At 34.7% G+C, this 24950-nt stretch overlaps 1 protein-coding gene across 13 annotated transcripts in view; it reads left to right on the forward strand.

Moving 5' to 3' along the window:
* Window positions 1–24950, forward strand: part of COP1 (COP1 E3 ubiquitin ligase) — a 259658-nt gene that overhangs the window by 45611 nt on the left and 189097 nt on the right. For all 13 annotated transcript variants that reach the window (XM_050767129.1, XM_050767154.1, XM_050767165.1 and 10 more), the window contains one exon: window positions 12884–12952. In XM_050767129.1, coding sequence (XP_050623086.1) covers window positions 12884–12952 — 69 coding nt within the window. The remainder of the gene's footprint in view (window positions 1–12883; window positions 12953–24950) is intronic.

The following is a 24950-nucleotide window of genomic DNA, read 5'->3' on the forward strand; positions in this document are numbered from 1 at the left end:
AGAGGCAAAAAATAAAAATAAAAATGAGAGAAGATATATTTTCAGGAATGTTTACTAAGCTATGAAACAGACGGACAAAAGGTAATATATTAGTAGATCTGAGGAAACTGAATGCTACACCAGCAATAGGGAGAAAGCTAAGAACTGACCCTATTTATATTGTGGAGCAGAGGCCCTGGGATTGGGACCATCAGGTATCTGATACAGTAAAGGCTGAAAACAGAATGATTGGTTGAGAATCTGTTTAAGAAGCAGTTGGAATCCCTGATTCCTTCCTATATAACTAAGCTAATGATTCTTCCTTTTCTACTTTAGGAGAAAACTGTAATTTTTAACCCCTCCACCCCCAACGGAGGTAGTAAGAGAGAGGCTCTCTGGACCACTTCGTAACAGGCACACTTAAAGATGTATGTGGGTGTTCCTACTTCTCCACAGCCTCGTCAGCATCTATTGTTTCTTGGATTTTTAATAATTGCCATTCTGACTGATGTGAGATGGTATCTCATTGTGGTTTTGATTTGCATTTATCTAATGATCAGTGATGTTGAGCTTTTTTGTCATATGTTTTTTGGCCACATAAGTGTCTTTTGAGAAGTGTCTGTTCATATCCTTTGCCCACTTTTTCATGGGGTTGTTTATTTTTTTTCCTGTAAATTTGTTTTAAGTTCCTTGTAGATTGTGGATATTAGACCTTTGTCAGATGGGTAGATTGCAAAAATTTTTCCCCATTCTGTAGCTTGCCTGTTCACTCTGATGATAGTTTCTTTTGCTGTGCAGAAGCTCTTCAGTTTAATTAGATCCCATATGCCAATTTTGGCTTTTGTTGCAATTGCTTTTGATGTTTCAGTCATGAAGTCTTTGCCCATTCCTATGTCCTGGATGATATTGCCTAGGTAACAAACCTACACATTCTGCACTTGTGTCCCAGAACTTAAAGTTAAAAAAAAAAAAAAAAAAAAAAAAGATGTGTGTGGGCTACCATACCAAAAGCAGATAATTACATAGTGAAAGTGAGAACTGGTAACCTTCCTACCTTCTAATATGCCAGCATTAGTCTTTGTTTCCTTTTTGGCTTGGAATTGAAGAAACACAGTTGTCTTACTAGATTACAGATTCTTTCCTATTATTTTCTGAAGAGAGAGCCACGTCAGAAGCAAAGTTCCTGTCATATATATATTTTTTTACATTATTGCTTTCTGTTTTACTTTTCATTATTATTTAACCTGAATCTTTCCAGCATACAGAAAAGTACAGAAAATAATATGGAACTCTAAAATACTCCTTCTTAGTTTTAATAAATGAAGATTTTGGCATATATCTCAGATCTGACTTAAGAATTAATTATTTTCATACTTAAACCCCTCTCATCTCATTCCCTTCTCCTAGTGTAACCACCATATGAAGTTGGCAACAATCCTTCTCAAGCATGTGTATGCGTTTCTTGTGTATGTTAGTATGTACAACCATATAAAGTATTGTTTGTATGAGTTAGAGGTTTATATAAAGGGTTTCATACTGTAGTTATCCTTTTGAAATATACCTATTCATTTACTTTTTGAGGTTCATATTAATAAATGTAGATTTAGTTTATTTATTTTAACTTCTTTACAGTAATCTGTTTCAGAAATGTATCTATTATTAGAGCCGGGGGCGGTGGCTCACGCCTGTAATCCCAGCACTTTAGGAGGCCGAGGCGGACAGATTACGAGGTCAGGAGATCGAGACTATCCTGGCTAACATGGTGAAACCCTGTCTCTACTAAAAAATACAAAAAAAATTAGCCAGACGTGGTGGCAGGCACCTGTAGTCCCAGCTACTCGGGAGGCTGAAGCAGGAGAATGGCGTGAACCCGGGAGGCGGAGCTTGCAGTGTGCACCACTGCACTCCAGCCTGGGCGACAGAGAGAGACTCGTCTCAAAAAAAAATACAGAATTAACTGGGGTGGTGGCACGTGCCTGTAGTCTCAGCTGCTCAGGAAGCTGAGGCAGGAGAATCGCTTGAACCCAGGAGGTGGAGGTTGCGGTGAGCTGAGATCACACCATTGCACTCCAGCCTGAGTGATAAGAGCGAAACTCTGTCTCAAAAAAGAAAAGAAATATATCTATTATTCTATCGATGGGCATTTGGATTCTTCCCAATTCTTAGTTGTGTCAGCACTACGTTTAGTATACCTTTCTCCTTATGCTTGCATTAGGCAATATGCACACGTTTTAACCTTATTAAATGTTTGATATTGACAGATTGCTCTTCTGTGGGTTTATGCCATATAAACACTTGGTATTTTCTGTTTTTTAGTTACTGCCAGTCTGATAATTATCGAATGCTGTTTGTGTGTTTGTATGTGTGTTTTAAAAATAAATTTCTGTAATAACTAGTACAATTGAGAATTTCTTCATTTGGCCACCGTTGTTTTCTGTTTGATGAATTACCTATTCATATTCTGTGTCCATTTTCCTGATGGATCATTTTTCTTTTTTCTTACTGATTTGTATATGTGTGTGTTTGCTTGTATTTTGGATATTAATACTTTGCCAAGTATATATTTTGGTAATTGAATTCTAGTTGAATTGCATTATAGTTGGAAAACATAATTTACATGATTTTAGGTGATTCCATTTTAGATGCTTTGTTGATTCATTACTTACAACTTTTTGTCTTTTTAGTGGTTGCTTTAGAGTTTTTAATACAATTGCTACCACATTCTACATTAAGGTAATATTATACTACTTCATCTGTATTACAAGAACCTTAGGCTGAGCGCAGTGGCTTACGCCTGTAATCCTAGCACTTTGGGAGGCCAAGGTGGGCGGATTGCCTGAGCTCAGGAGTTTGAGACCAGCCTGGGCAACATGGTGAAACCCTGTCTCTACTAAAAAAATTTAGCCAGGTGTGGTGGTGTGTGCCTGTAGTCCCAGCTACTTGGGAGGCTGAGGAGGATTGCTTGAACCCAGGAGGCAGAGGTTGCAGTGAGCCAAGATTGTGCCACTGCACTCCAGCCTGGGAGACAGAGCAAGAAAAAAAAAAGTCTCCAAGAAAAAAAAAAAAAGAACCTTAAAAACAGTATACTTTCATTTTCTCTCTCCTGGCCACCATAGTATTTTATGTCATAGATTTTACTTCTAAATATTTTATATATTCCACAACACATTGTTATTAATTGTGGTTAAATTATGGAGATTTCTAACAAGTCTTGTATTACCCATTTATTTACCATTTCTGGTGTACTGTATTCTTTCGAGTAGATCAGTTTCTATCTGTTATTTTCCTTTAGCTTCAAGGACATCATTTACCATTTCTTCAGTGCAGGACTGCTGGAAGCAAATTATTTCTTTCATATGTCTGACAAAGTCTGTATTTTATGTTTGAAAGGTATTCCATATGAGTATAAAATTCCATATTGACTTTTAAAGAAATGTTGCTCCACTGTCTTCTAGCATTGTTTCAGATGAAAAGTCTGCTGTCATTCTTATCTTTTGTCTTCTTAATGAAATATGTTTCTCCCAGTTTAAGATATTCCTTTTATGGATGTAAGCATTTTGATTATGATGTGCCTTGCAATAGAATTTTTCCCCCCGTTTGTGTTTTTTTGTTATTGGGTTCTTTGAATTTTTTTAGATCTGTAGATTTATAGTTTGCTTCAGATTTAGAAAATTTTTGGCCATTATTTCTTCAGATATTTTTATGTCTCCCTTCCACTTTGGGAATTCCAATTACATATCTCTTAGGCTAGTTGAAGTTGTCGTTTAGGTCACTGATGAAAGTTTTGTTCATTTTGTTTGATCTTTTTCATCTTTCTAGTTCATTTTGGATAGTTTCTATTGCTGTCTTCAATTTTTTTCCATGTAGATTGACTTTTCCCCTTATTGTAGGATATATTTTTCTGCTTTTTTGCATGCTTGTTTCTTAGATGCCAGAAATGATAAATTTTGCCTTGTTCAGTGCTGAATATTTGTGTAATCCTTTATATATTCCTGAATTTTGTCCTGACATGTAGTTAAGTTACTTGGAAACAGTTTGAATCTCTTGAAGCTGGTTCTTAAGGTATGATAGGTAGGACCAGAGCAGTTTTTTGTCTCTGCTAGTTTTGCCTCACTACTGAGACAACCTTTTTGAGTACCTGATGCGTGTATATTTCTTGGTTTTTCTACTCTGGCTGCTGGGAACATGTAATATTTCTGGCCCTTTGTCTGGAAAGCATTGTTTCATATAGTTGGACTGGTGTTTTGTTGTTTAAGGCAGGAATGTAAATCTAGTCCCTTTTACTCCATTTTTGCCCAAAGGGGAAGCTCAATTTGCATGTGTTTAGTCCTCTGAAATTGATAGTGATTTTCATTGTAGCTCAGCATTATCTGTTTTGTAAATATTCCACTTGCATTTGAAAACTGTTTTTATTCATTGTAGTGCTTTATAAATATGATTATGTAGAGTTGGTTGATATTATTATTATTATTATTTTTTTTTTTTTTGAGATGGAGTCTCTCTTTGCCACCCAGGCTGGAGTGCAGTGGCGTGATCTCTGCTGCAGCCTCTGCCTCCCAGGTTCAAGTGATTCTCCTGCCTCAGCCTCCCAAGTAGCTGGGATTACTGGCATGCACCACCCCCCTCGGCTTATTTTTACATTTTTGGTAGAGATGGGGGGCTCACCATGTTGACCAAGCTGGTCTTGAACTCCTGGCCTTGGGTGATCTGCCTGCATTGGCCTCCAGAAGTATGGAAATTACAGGTGTGAGCCACCACACCCAGCCAGTTAATATTATTAAAATTGTTTTTCCTCCTTGCTCTGTTAGTTGCTGACAAATGTGTTACATTTATAATTTTAATTATCTATTTTTGTTTTCTTTTTTGGTAATTTTTGCTTCATGTATTTTGAAGCCCTGTTATTAGGTGCAGTTCATACATGTTTAGAATTTTTATGTCTTCTGGATGAATCATCTCCTTTATTATTATTATGAAATGGATATGTTTATTGTTGGAACTATTTCCTGTTCTGAAGTCTGCTTTGTCTGGTACTGATACAGCCACAGCACCTTACTTATAGCTAATGTTTCCATAGTATAGTCTTCTTCATGCTTGTACTTTAATTCTGTCATTGTCCTTATAAAGTGTGTGTCTCTAACAGTAGGTAGGTATTTTTTTCTGTTGTTTTTAAAAACATAGTCTAATAAGTGCATTGAATTGAAGTGCTCAAGTCTATTTAAATTTTATTTAATATAATTATTGATATGGTTGGGTTTGAGTCTACACCATGGTATTTGTTTTCCATTTCTCTCTCCTGTTCTTTATCACCTCTTCCTCTTTTCTCGCCTTCTTTAGACATCATTAGGTTTTCATCATTCCATTTTATCTTCTCTGTTTTTCATGTACTTCTTTTTATTGTAATTTTAGTGTTTTCTCTAAATACCACAAAAGGCCTTTTCTCCCACACAGTTTATGGTATGCTACTTCAAGGACAATATGTTTTTAGGCAATCTTGAATATATGGTATTCCACTCTAAGGAAAATGTGAAACTTTACAATAACTCAGTTTACTAAACTTCTGCTTTTTTTGGTTCAAATCATGCTACAAATCCCACCAAACTTTTTTTTTTTTCTTTTTTTAAACATTGTTATTTTGGCTTTTGAAGATAGGATACCTAAATAAATAAATAAATAAATAGGAACGAAAACCCGCCAGTCTCTTTTTTTTATTTACCCAAATATATACCTTTTCAGATGCTCTTCATTTTTTCTCGCATCCATCCGGATGATTTCCCTTTTACTTGTGTAACTTTTTTTACTATTTCTTGTAAAGCAGATTGTTTTGCTCTATATAGAAGCTTTGGGTTTTCTTTTTAAAACACTTTAAAGATATTTTCACTGTTCTTTTGTTTCTGATGAAATCAGTAGTCATTTTTACCATCCTTCTCCTAAAGCTAGTATATCATTTTTCTAACCACTTTTAAGACTTTCTTTTTGACGCTGGTTGTCAGCAGTTTGACTATGTTATTCCTACATTTTATTATTTTTATATTTATCCTTCTTGGGTTTCATGGAACAAGAAGGTCTGTTCTTTTTTTTTATTTTGTTTGTTGGCAGCGAACAAATCCAATGCCTAGGATTTAATTTTTGAACATGATGAGCCATTACTTATTCAGCCTTTTGCTCTACTTCTTTTTCTGTAAGTTTCTAGTCATATGTTGTTATAATGTTTCATGTTATCTTATAGACTTCTGATGCTCTGTTCTTATTTTCCTTTTTTCTCTGTGAATTTAAATAATTTGTATTGAACTGTGTTTGAGTTTGTTATTCCTTTCCTCTGTTATGCCTGCTTTGCTCTTAATTTCATTCAATTTTTAAATTTTAATTAATTCATTTATAAAATAATTTATTTATTTTTTTAGGAGCAAAGATGAGAGACTGACCTCTTTGGTTTTATTCAGGAATTTAGCTTAGTTGGGGCTTAATTGCTGCTTGAGTTAGTTTCAGTCATTGGCTTTAAAGAATAGTATGCATTTTTGGTTTATCCCCTTTTTTGCTACTGTGGAAGTAACCTTTTACATTTTAATCTGAAGGGGATTAAACACTGTTTTTTTAACTGAAATGTTTTGTATTGTGAAAGTGCTGTCTCTGTGATGCCAGTGCTTCCAAATTTAAGTCACTCATTATATGAACTGTTGTCACTTTTTGTAAATATTCCTCTTATGCTTTGAAGCATGTGTGTTCTGAAATTGTTTCAAGGATTTATGTTCTTTATGTCTAATTTCTTTCTATTTAAAATTTTCTATTAAAATTATTTAAAAATAAAACCCCAGCTAATACAGAAGAAAGTGGATTAATTTACTAATATGATTATGGATTTTTCAATTTTCCTTTCAATACTGTCATCTTCTAGTTTTATATCCTTTCAGTCTTTTTGTATTTAACTTTTAAGTTCAGGAGTACATGTGCAGGTTTGTCATATATAGGTAAACTTGTGTCATGGGGGTTCGTTGTACAGATTATTTTGTCACCCAGCTGTTAAGACTAATATCCATTAGTTATTTTTCCTGATCCTTTTCCTCTTCCTGCCCTCCACCTGCTGGTAGGCCCCAGTGTGTATTGTTCCCTTCTATGTGTCCATGTGTCCTCATCGTTTAGTTCTCACTTGTAAGTGAGAACACGCGGTATTTGGTTTTCATCCTGTGTTAGTTTGCTAAGGATAACGGTTTCTAGTTCCATTTATGTTCCTGCAGAGGATGTGATCTCCTTTTTTATGGCTGCATAGCATTCTATCGTGTATATGCACCATATTTTCTTTATCTAATCTACCATTAATGAACATTTAGGTTGATTCCATGTCTTTGCTATTGTAAATAGTGCTGCAGTGAACATACATGTGCGTGTGTCTTTATAATAGAAGGATTTATATTGCATCGAATATCCTGGTCACATATACCCTTTCAGGACTGAGCCAGGAAGAAATGGAATCCCTGAAGAGACCAGTGAAGAGCTCCAACATTAAATCAGTAATAAATAGCCCTACCAGATATACAAAGAAAAGCTGGTACCATTCCTACTGAAACTGTTCCAAAAAATTGAGGAAGGGGCACTCCTCGCTAAGTATTCTATGAGGCCAGCATCATCTTGATACCAAAACCTGGGAGAGACACAACAAAAAAAGGAAACTTAAGACCAATATTATTGATTCACATCCATGCAAAAATCCTCAACAAAATACTGGCAAATTGAATCCAGCAGTACACCAAAAAGCTTATCCAGCATGATAAGATAAGCAAAAAAAGCTTATCCAGCATGATAAGATAAGCAAAAAGCTTATCTTTGGGATACAAGGCTGGTTCAACATATGCAAATCAATAAATCTGATCTATCACATAAATGGAACTAAAGACAAAAACTACATGATTATCTCAATAGATGCAGAAAAAGCTTTCAATAAAATTCAACCCCCCTTCATATTAAAAACTCTCAATAAACTATGTATTGAAGGAACATACCTCAAAATAGTAAGGGCCATCTATGACAAACCCACAGCCAACATCATTAAATGGGCAAAGACTGGAAGCATTGCCCTTGAAAACCAACACAAGACAAGGATGCCCTCTTTCACTACTCCAGTTTATTTCACTACTCCAGTTAATGGAAGTCTTGGCTGGAGCAGTCAAGCATAGAGAGAAAGAAAGGGAATCCAAATAGGAGGAGAGTAAGTCAAACTATCTCTGTTTGCAGATGATATGGTTCTCTATCTAGAAAATCCCATAGTCTCAGCTGAAAAGCTTTAAGCTGATAAGCAAGTTCAGCAAAGTCTCAGGATACAAAATCAATGTACAAAAATCACTAGTATTCATTTCTTTCAGTACAAAGACTTAGGAACTACCTGACTTATAAAAGGATTTGTTATCTAGTCTTTAGAGTCATTCACTTTTCCAAACTGCAGTATTTTTTATTGCCTTATTTTGTTATTCCAGAGAATTTTATAGCCCAGGGGCATGTATCAAGGTAAACTTCTGGGTGGGTAAAAGATAAGTGACACGCCTGCCTGCCTTGCTGCTATCCCTTCCTTACAACCGTCTGTACAAAATGAGAATAGAAAATTTGATGAAAGAGGCTAGAATTGAGAACTAGAGTGATGTCTCGTGAGCAGGCATGTTTTAGAAGAAGAAAAGGCAGATGGTGGAGAATTAGGGAATGAATTTCCTAAAACGCTCTGTGTCCACATACACTTTTTAAGATCTTCCTGCATTCTCAGGTATGTCTGTACCCTTATTTGAAGTCTGTTGTCTATTTATATAAGCAGAAGTGAATATCCTTTAGAAGTTTTCTGTTGACAGTAGATTTAAGGAAAATACTGTAGTCTTCTAGAGAAAAATTATTACCTAAATAGTAATATCCTGTGTAAAGTATGGGATGATGACTCCTGTTTGTGAAACGTTATCTGCACATTTTATAAATAGGGAATCTGAACCCAAGTAGGGGAAAAACACATAAAGTTATCTAGGGTTTTTTTGGTTAGAATTTTAAGCTAGGCACAGTGGCTCACGCCATAATCACAGCACTTTGGGAGGCCAGGGAAGGCAGGTCACTTGAGGTCAGTAGTTCAAGACCAGCCTGGCCAGCATGGTGAGACCCAGTTTCTACTAAAAATACAAAAATTAGCCGGACGTGGTGGTGCAAAACTGTAATCCCAGCTACTTGGAAGGCCGAGGCAGGAGAATTGCTTCAACTGGGGGGACGGATGCTGCAGTGAGCTGAGATCGTGCCACTGCACTCCAGCCTGGGAAACAGAACAAGACTCTGTCTCAAGGAAAAAAAAAAAAATCTAAGTAATAAATACTTCTAATTTACAATGTCATAACGTTATTAACAAGATTTATAGCAAATAGCAGCAGTCCCTAGTTCCATTACTCCCATTCCCTTGTATCAACTTTCTAGAGGGAATCTTTTCAATTTTTAATTGTTTTTATTTACTGAGCACACTCTCTCTCTATTATGTGTGTGTGTGTGTGTGTGTGTGTATATATATATATATTTTTTTTTTTTTATTGAGAGAGAGAGAGAGTCTTGCTCTTTCATCCAGACTGGACTGCAGTGGCGCGATCACGGCTCACTGCAGGCTTGACCTTCCTGGGTTCAGCTTCCCAAGTAGCTAGGACCACAGGCACGTGTCCCTACGCCGGGCTAATTTTGTATTTTTGTAGAGATGGGGTTTCGCCATGTTGCCCAGGCTGATCTTGAACTCCTGAGCTTACCCAATCTGTCTGCCTTGGCTTCCCACAGTGCTAGGATTGTGCAGCCAACAATTCTATATTTCTAAATAACTTGCCTATGCCATTCTGCTTGGAAAGTGTTATGCAAAAAAAAAAAAAAAAAAAGTTTGCCATCAAAATGGCAGTTGTTCTACTCTTGAGAAACTATTGTAGAGTGAACTGTACTTGGGAAGATGAACTCATGCTAACTAAACCTGTAAGGACCAAATTACTCATTTATAGTGAAATATATAAAAATCAGTTACATTAGTTATTTACATAGTTCTGACCAGTGTGTTTTCTCCCAGTTGGAAAGACATCTAACTTACCATGTAACAGAAGGATACTAAAGCATGGAATTGGAATAAGAAGAGTTTAATACACAATTCACGTATGTAATTATATTAGGCTCTGATCAGGCAGTTGCTTCCATTCCCATAATAAGGATAATTTTTTCTTTTAGAATACAACAAAATTTAGTTGCAGAGAAGGATAGGAAAATAAAGAAGACCAATGTTCTATAAAAATTTGAAGCATATTTCATGTCACGTGGTGGATACACTCCCTCTTGAGACACTTGACTGAACCAGATGGGACAAGTGTAACAAAAACTTGCTGTATTGTAAAGAGTACTGAGAGTAGAGAGTAAAATACTAAAATGTATATTTCTTTCTTTTTTTCTAAATACGTTTCTCTTTATTCTTTTTCTTACACGCTTCCTTATCTGAAAATGGGAGAATTGGGCTAAATGATCATTACATGTTTTTTGGAAGTTTTGACAATTGTAAGAGATGTGTAGAGAATTGACTTCTTGGACTTCTATTTTTAGTAGTGGAATTACTTTCATGTTAAAAATTCCGCACTTGTTCTAGTAGAACATTATATGGCTAGACATTTCGGTATAATTGGTTATACTCTTTGCATTTTTTAAAGCATTCTCTTTTCTTCCACTATCTATTTTTTATAATTTTCTTTCGTATTTGTGAAATTATAGTTTCGTATTTGCCATTCATCTCCTTTCTTGAAATTCTTCCTTTAAAAAGATTAAACTGCAGAAGAAGGTGTCATGTGGTGAATTCCTGGTGTATGTAGTTGGCTCCGCTTTCCTTTTACATTGACACTTTGGGGACTTTCCCCTTCTTTCTACAAATCAATTGCATTCTTGTCGTATTTACATATTCTAGTTAATAGATTGAAATGAAGTGTTTAAATTTATAATTTTGAAGATAGTTTGTATACTTCCTTTGTAAATGAACTGTCACTTTATTAGCTTGGAGTTACTTTTTGTATAAAATTGTTACTTTTTAAATAAACTGTGGTCTTTGTCCTCTAGACAAATAATCTGTAGATAGTTAGAGATAACTAGTGTAAATGAGTCCCACAAACAATGTGAAAGACTTGGATACTTTGTCATCGTTGTTGAGACAGAGCCCTTGTGAGTTTGTTCTGTGTGACAGATTAACTCACTTGGGAAGAATGGGTCTAAGGTCCAGTCAAAGTCAGTTTGTCTTGCAAGAAAAAATGTCAATCTTCATGATACTATGTTTTGGAAATGTATTCAGTTATAAAACATATTATTTCAGTTATATTTTTTAATTGGAGTATCCTATTGTGATTGTCAGTTCATATTTTATCTCTCCTTATTTGCCTTGACTTGTAAATTACATTCATCTGTTTTGCCTCTTATTTTTTAAAATCCAAAGGTCTTCAAGAGGCATAGACTCTAGAAGTGGGTGTGAGGCAGTCATGCTTATTTGTAGTACGTGTTATGTCTTACTGATTCTTTTGATTTTAATTGGCTTATTCTTATCATCTGGGCACTTGTTTAACATAGATTCCTGGAACCTTTTCTAGAGCAACAGGATCAGAATTTTAAAAATCTGACCCAGTGTCTGTTTTTAACAAATGCCTCAGGTAGTTCTGTTGCATAGCCAGGCAAATTAAAGTTTTATTAATCTTTTTTTTTAAATATATTTTTGTTTGTTTTGGAGTCGCTCTACTGGGCTTTTTTATTCTTCATTTCAAGTATATAAGAAAAAATTAGAATGATGTTTGTTCATAAACTATCTCTTATTGTTATTTTATTTTTAGCTTTTGATATTCTTTTTATATATTTTTATCAGATTGACCTGGAATTCCTGGTTCTTGTGAATTTTAGCAGTAAATGGCCAGACGCGTTGGCCCATGCCTGTAATCCCAGCACTTTGGGAGGCTGAGGCGGGCGGATCACGAGGTCAGGAGATCGAGACCATCCTGGCTAACACGGTGAAACCCTGTCTCTACTGAAAATACAAAAAAATTAGCCGGGCGTGGTGGCGGGCGCCTGTAGTCCCAGCTACTTGGGAGGCTGAGGCAGGAGAATGGCGTGAACCCAGGAGGCGGAGCTTACAGTGAGCCGACATCGCACCACTGCACTCCAGCCTGGGTGACAGAGCGAGACTCTGTCTCAAAAAAAACAACAAAAAAAACCAGTAAATGATATATACTTGTATTTTTATGTTTTGCTACTCAGAAAATGTCAAGGCTTGTTATACTTTCATTTATCTGTTCTATCTTTGTTTCAATTACCAATTTGAGTTACTCCCAACCCACAAGCTGTCCGCTTGATTATATTAAATTTTTTTGTTTTCAGATGTTTGATTTTGCCTGAAATCTTCCATAGAAATATATTCTCACATCTGTGAGTAAGTAGGTAATAACTAGAAATAGTAAATTTGACTTTTTAAAGGTATAGGTTTATCTCTATTTATTACACTTATCTCTGCAAATGAGCTTCTCATGGAGAAAGTGATTTTAGTGTCTATCAGCTATGTTACTTCCACTGTAAATTTTGTTTTGATGTTTTATTACTTTAGTTGGGGAAGAGAAGGCTAGGAGTCAGATAATAGAATTGCTACTATCCATGAAAAGATTTTTCAGCATGTTAGGTAAGGGATGTAATTTAAAACACCTGTTTCTTAAAGTTAGTTTGAGTTAGTTTTGTAGAAAATTGATTCTTTTAAAAATACCAGTTAGCAAATGGGAAAACTGATTAAATAGAAGTAATAGACGAACTTAAATGGGTTCATAAAGTTGCTTCTTACTGTTTATGCTATGGTTTTAAAGCAAACTTTCAACTCAGTTATATTTTTTAAAAGAAAAATTATAATTTTCTATTGTAGGAATCGCATGCAGCCCAGCTACAGATTCTTATGGAATTCCTCAAGGTTGCAAGAAGAAATAAGAGAGAGGTATATTATTTTGTGTGTTTTACATAATGTTTTATTTACTATTGTTAACTGTTCCCATTTTGTAAAAGCATTTCAGGCTAAAAATTTCTTTAAATATTTTTAAAAGCATTTTAATTTTTAGGAGGTTTCCTTAAGCTTTGTTATTTTAACTTTTCTGTTTACAACTTGACACTTAAAAAATCATTTTGTGGAGATGTGCTGAAAAGTTATCAGTAAGATTGACTACAGTAACTTACCTAAAAGCTATAAAGAATTGAAAATAGATTTATTAAATAACAGCCTACCCTTCGCCATGAAGAGAAAACTTAGGAAAATTTAGATAATAAAGCCTTAGGTAGGAAACAGTTTTTTTTAAACATATGTAGGCAAAAACAAGTAAAAACATAGCTATGTATTTAGAACTTGGGAGTTCTAACTCATGGAGGATAGTTAAAAGGCAGTTTTTTATCAACAGTTTTATAGCGAGCATGTTCTAATTTAACATTTATAAAATTTCAAAGTCATTTCACACTATACAAAATATGGGAAAATTAAATAGCCAAAATTCTGTTCTCTGGATAGCATGCTAAAATAACTTCGAAAACTTTTTTTTTTTTTTTTTAATTTCTAACTGGCTGGAACCTGGTATGTTTATGTTAAGAATTGTCTAATTAGTATACTTTTTACTCATTTAAAACTGTGTAAATTGTCTATTACGTGCTATGTTCTGGGCTGTCTTTGTTCTTTTTGACAATAAGTAGATAAGAGATGTTTTACTGGATGATGAAGTGTTGAATAGCTAAATATTTTTATATGGTTTGTGGCTATTTTTTTTTTATTTTCAACTGTTGCTAATTCAGTTGTGATTTTAAGATGCCTACTAACAAACATTATCTGTTATAAATTTAAGATTTACTTGTGTCCCTTAGGTTTTTCTTTTTTTTTTTTTTTGGTGGGAAAGAAGATGATGTCCAGTCATTTATTTGTTTAAGTGTCTGGTGGCTCAATATAAACGGCAGTGTGCATGAAAGTTGCCTGATGTGGAGCTTGCAGTGAGCCGAGATGGCGCCACTGCACTCCGGCCTGGGTGACAGAGCGAGACTCCGTCTCAAAAAGAAGGAAGTTGCCTGATGATCTTGCTAAAATGCATGTTCTGATTAAGGGAGGCTCTGTTGGAGCCTGACAATCTACATTTCTAGCAAGCTCCAGGGATGTTGAAGTTCTTGGTCCTTGGACCACACTTTGAAGATCAACGCTGAACATTTTTATAATATATGGAATAACATGTTTCTGTCTGTCTGAGAATTTGAAGTCATTGAGAATGATATTCAGTACATAAGAAAGTACCTGATACTGAATGAGTAAACGAATCAACGAAGTTAAAATCTCAAAATACCTGGGGCTTAAATGAAATGACTAATAATTATCTGTGTCCTAAACTAATTTTAAGCAACAATTAATGAAACCTAATGGTTTTCATTAGCCCCTGAGATTTTTCAGTATTACTCATTGCTTCTGTAGGGGTCTCCTGATGCCTGCTACAAATTTTTAGACTTGACGTTGTCTCGTATGATAAGGATATACCATATAACTGTAAAACATGAAGGGTCTGAAATTTTTTACCTTTATAGCAGGTTAGCAAGTTAGCTTGCACAGTTTCATCGATGCTGGCAAAAGACCTGAGATGACTGGAGATAAAATATTTTATTACTCATGAGACATTTGATAACATCAGCTTCATCTTTGCATCAGTTCCCTCTGACCCCCATGTCCCACACATGACAATGTGGAGATGGCTCTAGGTGGATGCTGCACACACAAATGGATTTGTTTATGTTGCAGCAAAGGAACCCTCATGTTAGGAAACCCCAGTCTTCTAAAAGGAGTTGCTGGCAGACCTGTTCAATCTTGGTACTGCAGGGAGACCAAGATTTTTTATATTGGTCAGAAAACAAATCTGTCCTCTGCCCCCAGAATAAGTCCCTATTTCTGTCTTGCCAGCCTCTTTGCCATATAAATATTCTTGGAAAGATAATTTACAACAAAAGCTGTCACAAGATGTGCAGAAATTGGAGAGATAATGGAGAATTCCTTCCAACATTAATTCTTCTCTGTGATCTTCATTTGGCCTTTCTCTGATGTTGTGGCCCAGGGCCTCCCGCAACATCTTCTGTGATACTGACTTTGATTTTATAGATTTGGCATGGTGTTTTTATATTTCTGTTATTAAACTTCTGAGTGAATCATGCTGTAGAACTTTTTTGCTTGACTTTAGTTTGAATCTAATGTAATCTTTGTGATTGATTTTTCTTTTTTTCTTTTCTCTTGGATCATATTTTCTTGTAGTAGGTATGTTAACCAAGAAACATACGAGTTCCAAATACTTCTGGATATTTGTGCCTCCAGCGTACAGTGATTGTACTGTCATTAATACATTTTGATTTTCTTGATTTTGTTATATCTATGATTGAGTGAACTTTGAGTATTTTAGATTTAATTACACAAGAAATTCTGAGAAGCTAGGTAACAAATTGTAAATGTTTATCTATTTGATTAAATTTCATGAATTTCACAATAATTGGAATTGGGTACTACTATAGTGATTTGTAATTATAATAAGCTTTAGTCTAGAAAATATAATTGAGTAATACCTCATGTTTTAGTGCAGACAGATTAAAGTGAATGGTTATATTTTCTTGCATATAAGTCTGTTTGTGTGTTTAATCCTCAAAATGAATATAATTGTTACAGTTCTTAGGACCTGTAATACAGTTTATATACTTGAACTTATTCAAGTAAAATACAGATTTACCAGGAGGCAAATTGCTACTTTTGAGTTTGTTTCTCTAAGCTTAACATTCAAACTTTGCAAATTAACTTCGTGATTTCATTTGTAACTTTTAATTGGAGTTCTGATGAGTGTAGGTTTAGACATTGATATATACCAATCAGAGAAGTTAAATACGCTTTTTGGATTTAGTGTTAAGATTCATTTAACTCATTTGGATAATGAGTACTCCACTGTCACAACTGGCTAGTAATTTAGGGCCAATTAATTTTCAGTTTTATTTTTTTCCTACTGATTCTCCTTAGAATATTGAGAGAATGGAAAGTGCAAGTCACATAATAAGCATTTGCATTAGTTATCTATTGCTGTGTGTCAGATTACTCTGAAATTTGATGCCCTAAAACATGAAAAATTTAATATATTGAGTCTAGAATTTTGACTCAGAGTAACTGGGTGCCTTGGCTCTGGGTTTCTTACCAAGCTGCAATTAAGGTGTTGGCCAAGGTAGCAGTTATCTCAAGGTTTGACTGGGATGGGAACTTTCCAAGCTCGGTCATCAGCTTTTGGAAAGAGATACTGCTTTTTTTGTCACATGGGCTTCTCCATAGAGTAGCTCACTACATGGCAGCTGGCTACTTCTCAAAAGGAGCAAGTAAGAAAGCAAGAGAGGGTGTTGAAGACAGAAGTCACATTCTCTTTGTAACTTCATCTTGGAAGTTATATCCTAAAACTTTTGCTGTTTTCTCTTTGTTAGAAGCATATCATTGGTTCATTCCACACTCAGAATTGCACAAGGGTGTGAATACCAAGAGGTGGGGCTCTTTGGAGGCTGTCTTAGAACCTATTACAGCATTTAATAGTTATATATATTTAAATGAACGTGTTAGTCTCCTTCATGGTCAGGTTAATCAAAAGGGGTGTAGGATCCATGTAAAAGCTGGTCTTGTCTGTGCAAATTTGTACCAGCATTTGAATGATTCCCTTCTATTTCATTTGATTTAATTTTAAAATGCACTTTTGGAAGTGTTTGATACCTATTAAATTTACTGTAATCGTTTTGATGAGTCTTGTTTTCCTTTTTGGTTTTACTTGGAATTTTAGTGAATTAAATTTTAAACGATTTTTATATGAAAAACACAAAAAAGTATATAAATCAAATTTAAAGAATTATAGTAGAGTGACCATTCGTATAACCACCATTGTAAGCACAATGCTATACTGCTAGAATGGCTGAAGCACCCTGACTACCCTTTTTGGATTGCAATCATCTTCCTTGCACATTAGGTAACCAATATTTTGATATTTATGGCAGTCACTTTCTTGCCTTTCTTTAATGTTTCGATGCCTGAGTATCCATAGGTCTCTCTGTTTTTGAGCATTATATAAGTGTGCTTGTGCCATATATAATCTTTTATTCCTATCTTCTTTGGCTCAATGTTACGATTCATCCACATGGTTATATATGACCGTAGTTGGTTGATTGTTGTTGTTGTATAGTATTCCATTAAGTGAATATGCCCCATTTTTGTTGTTGATGGTCATTTGAGTTGTTTTCAGTTTTGGGCTGTTTGCAAAAAATACTACTATGTTAAATGTGTATCCAGGTTTATGTTGGTATACATATTTATATGGAATGGATTTAGAAGTGGAATTGATGAGTCATAGGATATGTGTATCTTCAAATTTAATAGATAATGCCAAAATATTTTTCAAAACAAGTTGTATTAGTTATTCTTCCTACAGGCGTTGTATAAGCATTTCTGTGCACTGTGTTCTTGCCAGTATGTGATACCAATGGATTTATTTTCCAGTGTAGCTGATCTTGGGGTATATACTGTTATATGGTTGTAATTTGCATTTTCCTGATGACTTACAAGGTTGAGCACCTAATAGTACGTTTATTGGCCGTTTGGGTTTTTTATGTTTGTGTCTGAAGTACTTGTTTAAAACTTTTCACATTTTTTGTTTGGTTTTTCTTAATGGTTTGATATTTATATATTCTGGATATACATTTTGTCAGATCTGTCTATCACAAATATCTTTCCCTCTAATTGGGCTGCATTCTTTTCATTGTCTTAATGGTGTCATTTGATGACCAGAAGTTTCTGATATTAATAGAGCGAAATTTATCTTATCTGTTATAATTAGTGTCTTGTGTTACTTAAATAAGTCTTTTCCACCTGTAGTCATAAAGACATTTTTCTATACTGTTCTTTATTTGAAGCTTTATTCTTTTATCTTCCATATTTAGATCTGTACTCTACCTAGAGATTTATTTTTGTGTATAATGTGAGATATAGAGATATTTTCATATGGATATCTAGCTGCCCAAGCATCCTTTATTAAAAAGGCCATTCTTTCTTAATCAGTCTGAAATTTCATCTTTGTCATATATCATGTGTCCATGTATGTGTGGGTCTGTTTCTAGGTCCTCTTTTCTGCTCCACTGGTCTTTTTGGCAGTACCACATTGTATTAAATACTAGAGCTTTGAATTAAGTTGCTGTTCTTCTTTAAAGTCTGGGATATTCCTGGCTCTCTGCATTTCAATATAAATTTTAGAATCAGCTAGTACGTTTCCATGGTAAACTTGCTGTGCCTTTTATTGGGATTAATTTGACTAGATAAATCTGGGAGACTGTGTATTTACAATATTCACTCTTCTCATTCATGAACATGGTGCTTCCCTCTATATTTAGATCTTTAAAATATCCTTGTATTTTTCAGGGTATTCCTACACATCTTTATTTTAGATTTAGTCATTTTTGATGCTGTTGTAAATGACGTCTGTGTCTCTAACTTTAGTTTCTTATTATTGCTAGTGTATAGAAATACAGTTGTGTTTTACATACACATTTTTAAAAATATCCAGCAACCTGGTTAAACTCCCATTAATCCTATTTGTAGATTCTTTTATGTTTTCTATGTACACATCATAATCTGCAAATAATAACAGTTTAGTTTCATTCTTTATGATCCTTATATCTTTTATTTATTTTTCTTGTCTTACTCTGCTGGCTAGGACATCCGGTACAATGATGAATAGAAGTGGTGATAGCGGGGCATCCTAGTCTTGATGCTGATCTCAAAGTGAAAGCATTCGACGTGTCACCATTAGGTATGATGTTTTCTGTAGGTTTTTTTGTAGGTACTTTTTATTACTCAAGGCAGTAAATTTCTACCCAGTTTGCTAAGAGAATTTTAAAAAAATTTCTGAGTGGGGTTGAGTAGTCTCCAGAACTTTTGTGCATCTGATACAACCATATGATTTTTCCTTTTCATTCTGTTAATGTGAATAATTACATTGGTTTAACATTGGAAAGTCAGTCAACTTTGCTCCTAGAGTGACCAACCATCCTGATTGGCGCAGGAGTGTCTTATGTCTTAGTTATATCACTGAAGGTTCTGCATTCTAGGAAACCCCACCAGGACAATTGGTCCCCCTACTTGCACCCCTTATATACTTGGCCATTATGTATATTCTCTTCTATATGGTTTGGTTTGCTTATATTTTTTTTTTAGGATTTTTGCATCTATGTTCATGAATGAGATTTTTTTTTTCTTACACATATCTTGTCCAGTTTTGCTATAAAGATTATGCTAGCTTTATCAAATGAGTTGGGAAATGTATCCTCTTTTTAAATTTTCTGGAATAATTTGTGTAGTCTAAGAACATCTTTGTTGAATGTTTAAAGATCTTATTGGAGAGGCTGTCTGGACCTGTGATTTGTTTGTGGGAAGTTTTAAGTTATTGAATCTGTTACTTGAACAGTTATGTTTTTATTAAGGTTTTTGTTTTAGATGTCACTTTTCGTTTGTTAAATTTTTTCTAGTCATTGTTTATGTCATCTCAGTTTTCAGATTTATCAGCATAAGATTGGTCTTAATAGAGTCTTAAGTTTTTAATGTCACCAGGGTTCATTCCTGGCAGTGCTTATTTTGCTTGTTCCTTTCTCTCTCTCTTTCGCTTTTTCTTGGATCAGTTCTTGCCAGGAATATATCAATTATATGAATTTTTTCTAATAACCAACTTTTGATTTTGTTTTTCCTCTCTATTTTGTTTTCTGTTTTATGTTCTTTATTATTTCCATCCTGCTTTCTTTCATTTTACTTTTTTGTTCCTTCCTAATCTGTTGGCTTGGGTGGATATGCATATTATTATGCACATTATTTTTTCTAATGTAGGCATTTAGGGCCATAGTTTCTTGTTTTTTTAATCTGTACCTAATTTTTTTGGCATCATATTTTGTTTATTATTGTTCAAAATAATTTCTAATTTTCATTATTTTTTTTCTTAGGCCTGTGGCTTATTTAGAAACAAGGGTCTTATTACTTGAACATTGAGATTTTGTTTTTTTTGTTCTGGATTTCTGTTATAATTGCATTGTAATCAGAAAGTTGTGTTTTCTTTCTTTGAATATAGTATTTACTGTACCAACTGGTAATTGGTTAAAATTTTGAAATATTTGTGCTTGAAAAGAATGTGTTTTCTGCAGTTGCATGATTCATGGTAAAGTTGTGAAATGTGTGGTGAGAATTTCCTGCATTCATACCAGGCCTTTCTTTCCTTGTTATACCTATTACTGGCTCATTATCTTTGAGGTGAATTTCTTATAGATAGCATATGGTTGAACTATGCTTTGTAAATCTACTCTGCCAGGCTCAGTTTTTAAATTATGTATTTAGGCCATTTATTTAATATAACTATTATGGCATAAGCCTGTCATTTTGTTTTTTGTTTTATATATTTTTTTTATTATTGTTGTTGCTTTTCTGTTTTTCTCTCCATGGCTTTTTGCACAGGTTTTTTGTTTGTTTGTTTGTTTGTTTTTTGGAATTCCATTTATCTATAATATTTTAAAGTAAATTTTTTGTATCTTTTTTTAGTGGTTGCTCTATTACATCATATATTTGTAACTTATCAGTCTACTGGTATTGACATCTGTTTACATTTACTCTTACATAAGCTATCTTATTTTGCCCCCTCACTACTCTATTATTTATTTATTTGGTTTTGTTCTTGCTTTTTCTGTTTTCTTCTCAGCTTAAAACAAAATGTTGGCTGGGCACAGTGTCTCATGCCTGTAATTCTAACACATTGGGATGCTTAGGTGGGAGGATCACTTGAGGGCCAGGAGTTCAGGACCAGCCTGGGCAATATAGTGAGACTTTGTCTCTACAAACAATTTAAAAAAAAATTTGTGGAGCATGGTGGCCTGTACCTGTAGTCCCCGCTACTTAGGAGGCTGAGGTGAGAGGATCACTTGAGCCTAGGAGGCAGAGGCTTCAGTGAGCTGAGGTTGTGCCATTGCACTCCAGCCTGGGTGACAGAATGAGTCCCTGTCTTTAAAAAAGAAAGAAAGAAAGAAAGAAAGTGCTATGAAAGGGTTAAATAAAGTCTTTTAATCAGGTCTGCCATTTCAGGAACTAGATATTAAGTATGTGAGTGTTTGTGGAGTGATAGTATGGGATGACAAGGATTTTGTCTCGCTGTAGTGTGCACTTCATATGGCTAAATGCTTTGTTTTGGGTAGTAACTCTCTTAGAATTAGTATATATTAAGTTTTGCTGCAGTATGCGTATATGTATGTATGTATTTTTTGAGATGGAATCTTGCTCTGTTGCCCAGGCTGGAGTGCAGTGGCACTATCTCAGCTTACTGCAACCTACACCCCCCGGGTTTAAGCGATTCTCCTGCCTCAGCCTCCCAAGTAGCTGGGATTACAGGTACCTACCACCACGCTTGGCTAATTTTTGTATTTTTAGTAGAGACAGGGTGCCACCTTGTTGCCAGGCTGATCTTGAACTCTGACCTCAGGTGATCTGCCCGCCTCAGCCTCCCAAAGTGTTGGGATTACGGGCTTGAGCCACCATACCTAGCCTTGCTCGATTTTTAAAATCAGCTTTTCCTCACTGAAGGTGTAATGGTGTATTCTTTTGTTCAGTTTGGAACAATTATATATAATTTATTTTAAATTATATTTAAAATTCAAATAATGAGTTTAATACTTAAGCATATCTTTATCAAGGCACTAATGAAAGTCAAATGAGTACCAGTGATACTCATCAAAGCCTTTGTCAGTAATGGGAAAGTCTGTCTCTTGTCTTCTTATGGGATTCTGAGACTGACTTACTCTTTACCTTTATATTAAATGTTTCTATAAGTTTTCTTTGGCTTTGGCACAGTGTTAAGAGAGTGCTTGCTATTGATTCCTTAGTCCCATGCTCTCAAATACCATTGTCTTAGTTCTCCATCTTAAGTATTTATTTATTTTTTAAGTAGCACCAATCTCTGTAATGGGGTTCAGGTAAATGTGATCTAGGAGTTTATTATCATTCCTAATTTATGATTGATTTTCCTTTAGGTAATAGCAGTTCAGCTTATTGAACTTTTCTTCATATATCTTTAAAACATTCTTGGACTCATATTCAGGCTTTTCTTCTAGGTTCTCCTTCCTGGGGTTATGATGTTTACGGAGTGAATTTAGCCCATTTCTTCTTTCCACATCCTTGAAATGGTTGTCCTTCATCTTTTTTTCTGTTTACTAGTACTAAAATGTCTTGCACTGATGCCCTTACAATTTACAGCTCAAAATCCCTTCAGAATTCTCATCTTGAAATGGAAATGCCTCAAATTTAATATGTGCTCTCTCAACAGTTTTCATTCTTCCAGACTTTTTTCTTGTATTTCTTGCCTGATATCTTGTCAGACTTTCTCATGGATAGGTTATATCATTTTGTTTTGCATTCTATCTGTATGTTTGTCTGGACAACACCATGCCTTCGTTATTTCACTTTTAAATTGAACCATATGAAATTGCTGTTTTTGAAGTAAAAATTGTTTTATTATTGGCAGTTTTATGAGTTTCACCTTATATATATAGTAGCCTCCATATATAACAATAGTTATATTATCCAGTAAAAGCTTTGAGGTACTAGGAGATGGAAGATTTTTTTCAGAGAAGACATTAGAGTTTAAATTTTGAGATTTCAGGTGACTTTGGAAATTTTTCTGGAATTTCAAGTTCAAAAGCAGAATAAAAATTAATTTGATTTCAGTTATTTATGTATCATACAAGTAATATTGGCTATCTTTGGCTATTGATACAGATATTTACTTTCTTTTTAAATGTAATTTCAACTTTTAGATTCGGGGAGTACATATACAGGTTTCTTATGTAGATATATTGTGTGATGCTAGAATTTGGGGTACAATTGACCCTGTCACTCAGAAATGTGAGCATAGTACTCAATAGTTAGTTCTTCAACACTTTCTCCCTTCCACCACCCCAGTGGTTCCCAGTGTCTGTTGTAACCATCTTTATGAGTACCCAATGTTTAACACCCACTTATAAGTGAGAACATTATATTTGGTATTTGGTTTTCTGTTCCCTCATTAATTCACTTAGGATGATGGCTTCCAGCTCCATCTATGTTGATGCGAAGGACATGATTTTGTTCTTTTTTTATGGCTGTATAGTATTCTCTGGTGTCTGTGTATCACATCTTTATTGAGTCCACTGTTGATGGGCAATAATGAATCTTTGCTGTGATGAATAGAGCTATGATGAACATACAAATACACTTGTGTTTTTGGGAGAATGATTGATTCTCTTTTGAATATATACTCAATAATGGAATTACTGGGTTGAATAGTAGTTTTCTTTTAAACTCTTTGAGCAATCTCCAAACTCCAGTCTCCACAGTGGCTGAACTAATTTACATTTCCACCAGCAGTGAATAAACATTCCTTTTTCTCTGCATCCTCACCAGCATCTTTTTGTTTTTGTTTTTTGTTTGTTTTTTCACTTTTCAATAATTGCCATTCTAACTGGTGTGAGATGGTATCTCATTTTGGTTTTTATTAACATTTATCCGATGATTAGTGATGTTGAGCATTTTTTCATGTGTGATGGCTGCTTGTATGTTGCCTTTTGGGAATTGTCTGTTTATGTCTATGCCCACTTTTTAATGGGGCTGTTTGTTTTTTGTTTTTCATTTATTTAAGTTCCTTATAGATTCTGGATATCAGAATACTCATTCAAATGAGTATTTGTCAGATACTCATTCTTCTTTTTAAATGTATTTTTTTAAAGCAATTATACTAAAGACCTCTTATACTAAAGCATTTGTTTAAATAAAAATTTCAAGAGTGGAACATTTTAAGGTAGTTAAATGAAAATGTTTAAGAGATGACCATGGGAGTGTTTTTCTGAGTTAGAGGTCAGCATCACTGGATGTTGGAGTTGAAAATGTCCATGAACCCAAAGGCTTCAGTGATGGTGGGGAATAACTGGGATGTTTATAGATGGCTCAAGTGGGTAGACAGGGATTTGGCTGCTTGGTATGAGCTAGACAGAGTGGTTTTTATGTTATGGTGGAAAACTGATTTTAGGATGGAATACTAATTGTTGGAAATGACCATGGAATGCAGTAGAAATAGTGAGTTCCTATCTATTAGTAAGTCCTGTAAACCCTGGGGCCTCAGAGACTTTATCAGTTGAGCAGCCGTTATTCGAAAGAGTTTCAGGACAGACAGTGTCTTTAAGAGTGAGCAGGGTTTCAGTTAAGGTGACATTGTGTGACATATTTTAAGGTGGTAGGAAGTTTATTAAAGTAGATAGATGAGTTGAAAGCATTTGAAAATGCTAATCACTCTTTCACCCTTGATTTCTCCATTAGTACTGTCATTTCCCCTGGTTTTCTGGCTGCGACTTTGCCCTTCTTGATAGTTCATGCTGCTTCTTCCTTTGCCCATCTCTTTGACATTGGCGTTTTCTACCATTCCAGTTTTGTTTTTATCTCTTCTGACTATACTGATTGATGTTAAGCAATTTCATTTATTGCCTTAGCTTCAGATTTATTATTTACCTTTCTCATAGCTTTTGTACCTTTGCATGTGTTGTTATTTACTCTGCTTATTGTGTCATGCCTCACTGTTTTCTACTTGGCAAATTCTGTTAGTCCTTTAAGGTTCAACCTCTGATTTAATTTTCAATCAAATTTTAGTTATCTAGTCCTGTTCCTACCCTACCAGCTCTACATTAGATGTGGTCTATATTCCCTTAATACATTGTATACCATCATCATAATGCTTGCTATAATATTTCAACTATTGGCTTTCTTGTTTGCCATCTCCCCTAGACTGAACTCAGTGAGGGTAAGGGCTACAATTGTTTTTAGATCCTGTTCTTCTCAATACTTAGGAAGGTGCCTAGAACTGGTAAATATT

This window comes from Macaca thibetana, chromosome 1, assembly GCF_024542745.1.
Source record: "Macaca thibetana thibetana isolate TM-01 chromosome 1, ASM2454274v1, whole genome shotgun sequence".
NCBI lineage: Eukaryota > Metazoa > Chordata > Mammalia > Primates > Cercopithecidae > Macaca > Macaca thibetana.